General features: G+C 39.4%; 1 protein-coding gene across 1 annotated transcript in view; it reads left to right on the forward strand.

Annotated features, from left to right (window-relative positions):
• pdgfrb (platelet-derived growth factor receptor, beta polypeptide) overlaps positions 1–4658 on the forward strand; it is a 41808-nt gene extending 37150 nt beyond the window's left edge. The window contains exons 15-21 of the mRNA XM_037675622.1: positions 1295–1451; positions 1669–1835; positions 2137–2249; positions 2406–2528; positions 2713–2824; positions 4317–4416; positions 4496–4658. Coding sequence (XP_037531550.1) covers positions 1295–1451; positions 1669–1835; positions 2137–2249; positions 2406–2528; positions 2713–2824; positions 4317–4416; positions 4496–4658 — 935 coding nt within the window. The remainder of the gene's footprint in view (positions 1–1294; positions 1452–1668; positions 1836–2136; positions 2250–2405; positions 2529–2712; positions 2825–4316; positions 4417–4495) is intronic.
• Positions 4659–4769: the final 111 nt, after the last annotated feature.

Raw genomic sequence — 4769 nt, forward strand, 5'->3', positions numbered from 1 at the left:
TGGATGGATGGATGGATGGATGGATGGATGGATGGATGGATGGATGGATGGATGGATGGAAAATGACATAACTGGGCTCTTTGTGAAGGACCTGTGTGATGTTTGTGACTGAACTTCAAGCAACACATTAACTTTCATTTCTCTAAGTTATAATTCTTTCAACTAGAATTCCTACTAATTATGAAACATAAATTTTATCATATATTTATGTGAAAATAAAAAATAACTTTACTGCTTTTAGACCCAACATTCAGTAATCAACTAAAGTTTGTCAAAGGTAATAAAACAGCTTTTCCTCGTGTTTTCTCGTGTTTTTCTCACCTTTGCCAACAGGAAACTTTTTATTTGCACTAAGAGGGAGATCATGTAAGCAACAGTTTTTATTTTTTTGAGGGGGAAAAGATGAAAACAATCAAGTCTCAGAAACTCAGAAGCCCTGTCATATAAAAGTGACTCACTGTGTGAATAAAAACTCTGATTTCCTTAGTTTTTAGTTAACCGCTCATCAATAATCTATATCAGCTAACAAGCAAGAAAACCTAAAAATAAAGTGATTTTTATTGTGTTTATCAGAATTGTGCAAAGTTACGATGCAGCTAACGTTTTACAAAAATAACACGTGACAAAACACTTTTTCTTTTTCCATTATATGGAGCAATGAAATAAAAAATATATGACACAAACTGAAAAGAACATTTCTAGGAAAATTTAAAATACTTTATCTGTACTTTTTAGTAACCTTGCCCGTTATGGAGTAATTTATTGATCCGTTATTAATCACCTTTTATTCTGAAGCACCGACCTGATTCTTCCTCTGTAAAGAGGCCTATTATCTTCCCTCAGTGTAAATATTAAATTAACAAGAAACCACGAGTTTAATGTAGGATTTTCTGAGGAAAGGAGCCACATCATTATTCCTTTAATCCTCCGATTCTTTGCTGCATGTGATCAAGTATGATCCTGCTTGATGATCTGAACGCTCCATATTCCTGGAGAGTTCCTTTTATTTTAAATAGAAAGAAGCAGCAGCAGGTTTTCAGTATCTCGGTTAATTCTTGATTCTTTGTCATTTGACCTGGATCTACGCACAAATGATCCTCAGATTAACACATATCTGAAATAACAAACTCAATAAAGCATTTAAACTGTTCAGAAGATGAAAAATGTGGCTAGATAAAGTGATTATGATAACAATACCCACTTCAAGTTTATCTGTGTGAAACATTTTTAAACATTTTAAAGCACAGTTGTTTTAAAGTCCTCATACATATTCCTCACTGTTTCTGTTCCTCAGGCCCTCTCTACCTGGTTACCGAGTACTGTCGCTATGGCGACCTGGTGGACTACCTGCACAGGAACAAGCACACCTTCCTGCAGTACTACACCGAGAAGAACCAGGATGACGGCTGTCTCATTTCAAGAGGAAGCACCCCTCTCAGCCAGAGAAAAGGGTGAGAGGAGCAGAGAAAATGTGTCCAGAGCTGCACAAAGCAGATCTCTGTGTAGAGCGCAGGCTGTCGCTCCTTGAAATTTCTGCCTTCAGATAGACTGATACGCTGATCCCATGATGGAGATCATTGCAGATGTTTCCTGTGGTCAGGAACTACAAAGACGCATCCTGATGTGGGTCGTTGGAGAACTCCCTTCACACTTCATGTGTCTTTGCAGCCTCGTGTCCTTCGGAAGCAAGAGCGACGGAGGATACATGGACATGAGCAAAGACGAGCCCTCCATCTACGTGCCCATGCAGGAGCAGTTAGACACCATCAAATACGCAGACATCCAGCCTTCTCCGTATGAGTCCACCTACCAGCAGGACCTCTATCAGGAGCAAGGTTTGGCTTTCAGACCAGATGGAGTTGGTTTTATTTAGAGTGGATTAAGGAGAAATAATGTTCCAGTTTAAATCAAACAAGAACAAAGAATGAGGTGATGTGAATCAGAAAAAGGAGATTCTTAATAACAGGATGTGAGGTTACCAGACCCTTCTGTCTGATACTCATAGATGCTAAAATCATCAGCATTTGTTGATAAAAAGTCAACTTTTAATTGTTCGATTGTTTTTCGCATTAAGGAACACATCTGCTGATTGTTTTTAACCCTCGCCCGTCTTCTCCTGTTTGTCACCTGGTCCAGGTGGAATCCAAGTGGACCTGGTAATGAGTGACTCTCCCAGTCTCACCTACGATGACCTCCTGGGTTTCAGCTTCCAGGTGGCAAAGGGAATGGAGTTCCTGGCCTCCAAGAATGTAGGATATTAAAACATAAACCTTCTCACTAAAGCCTTTTAAAGTTTTATTTCAAATAAATCTCTTAAACATCAAGAAGAAAATCAAAGTCTTGCACACGGCCCGTGCTGGTTTCCTAACGCGTATGATTGGATTTGGTTTCCGTTCCCACTACAGTGCGTTCATCGGGATTTGGCTGCCAGGAATGTTTTGATCTGTGAGGGTAAGCTGGTGAAGATTTGTGACTTCGGCCTGGCCAGAGACATCATGCACGACTCCAACTACATCTCCAAAGGCAGCGTAAGAAGCAAAACGTTGAATATGAACTCAGACAAGCTAGTTCTGCAGTTTAACTCACATGCTGTAAAACAATTGCAAATAGGTGCAAACTGTAATCGTCCAGCCCTGCAAATGGTACAAATATCATTATAAACAAGTTTTATTATCTAAAATTGAAGTGTCTGTTTGTGTGATTTCCATTTAGACCTTCCTGCCCCTGAAGTGGATGGCACCAGAGAGCATTTTCAACAACTTGTACACCACCCTGAGCGACGTGTGGTCGTACGGCATTCTGCTTTGGGAAATTTTCACTCTGGGTCAGTTTGAGCAGCACACATGCACAGAAATAAAAAAAAACAAAACATATAGGTACAAATCCAAACTGTGGAGGTGATGCATTCATATTGTTCAGGTCAGGGGTGATTCTAGAATCTGACCTTTAGGGGTGCTCAGCCCCCAGTGCTGACAACGTTTCTTGGCTTGAACAACATAGTGGCCATTGGCGTCAAAAGCATTCATAATGTGGGGGGGATACACAGGTGGGGGGGTCTGGGGGTCCTCCCCCATAAAATTTTGAATAAAGTAGAAGCCATTTCCTGCATTCTGGTGTATTTTAACAGGTCGTTAAACGTCTGTTTACCTCAATAAGTAAACTCTTGATTCAATCATTTTAGAGAGCTCAGCACAACAGCACTAAGCTAGCGGCGTGCAATACAGGTGCGCTAGCTAAGATGCTACAGACGTAGCACTCTGCTTTGCATTACACAACCTGATAAACAATTTGTACAAAATCTGTTTAGTGTTAATTGATCATAACAAATAAAGACTAAACTTATGCAACCGGAAGTTGCAACATACAGTATATCTACATTTAAAACTCGCAAATCAAAGCGCAACAGCTTTAACAATTAAGCATACGATGTAATTATGACAGAAAATGGAGTATTTACCTGCAGTTACCTTCGTACAGATGAATATGCAGTACTTCCTGTTTATCACAGTTGTATTCAGCTGCTCATGAGGTCTGCCACAGGGCTTTATACATCTTTTATATTTTTCCAGACTCAATTTAGGTTTTGGAAATAGAATAAATTGTAAACTACTCAGGGGGCCACAGTTACTGAAAACCAGCAGCTCAGGGGCTGGACATCCAGCAGTTAAAATCATTAAATACACCAAGTATTACAAAGATCTGTTACCTTTTACATTTGTTTATTTTGTTGCATTGAATCATAAATGCAATGAACAGAACCCATAACCCAAACCCAGATGCGCTTCCCCCAGTTTTTTTTTTAATTTACGGGTGCTTTGGCACCCCCCAAAAAGAGGCTAAAATCACCACTGGTACAGGTATTCATGTCTGACTAATATGAGGTCAAAACCTTATTAGTTACTGTCAAGCTTTGAATTCAGCATTTCCTTGCTTTGGATGTTGTAAGTTTATTTTTATATACCTTCCATATATTTTTGAAGCTTGCATGAAAACGAAGAGGACAGTTTTTAGGCCTAAAGAAACAAACTCAGTCTCCCCTCTGTGACAAATAAAGACTCTCTGTGCTTCTGCGTCTTAATGTGGCTTTCATCTGACCCTTTGGTTCATTTTTTTCTTGTGTATTTGTGTTAGAAAACCCTAATTTACTACGCAGCAAATTTGTTTTCAGTAACGGTCACTTTTTCGGGCATCACTAAAAAGATATATTTAACAGTAACTCGTGGTTTCATATTTTTATTTGCTGCAAACGGAAAACTAAAGTTTTCTCTGCTGATTCTGTGTCTAAGCATGTGAAATATCTGAAACTGTCCCTGTAGGAGGAACCCCTTACCCAGATTTGCCCATGAATGAAATCTTCTACAATGCTCTGAAGAGAGGCTACCGAATGGCCAAACCTGCCCACGCTTCTGATGAAATGTCAGTATCTCTGCCATTTTTCTGCAAGGTACAAAGGATTAGAAATAAACTCTTAACTTTAATGTTGCTTACATTGTAGTTATGAGATCATGAAGAAGTGCTGGGATGAAAAGTTTGAGAAGAGGCCCGAGTTCTCCCTCCTGGTGCACAATGTCGGGAACATGCTGATGGACAGCTATAAGAAGGTATTTGAAGATGTGAACCAGTTTCCTGAGTTTAATCACTATTTATGTTCACTTTAGATCAGATGAAGGTTAAAAACTAGCACACTATAGTGTGTACACATTCATTCATTCAACCTTTATTTATACAGGTTAATCCCATTGAGCCCTGGGGACTCATTTACAAGAGAG

Source organism: Nematolebias whitei, chromosome 4 (assembly GCF_014905685.2).
Source record: "Nematolebias whitei isolate Nwh7 chromosome 4, NemWhi1, whole genome shotgun sequence".
Classification (NCBI taxonomy): Eukaryota; Metazoa; Chordata; class Actinopteri; order Cyprinodontiformes; family Rivulidae; genus Nematolebias; species Nematolebias whitei.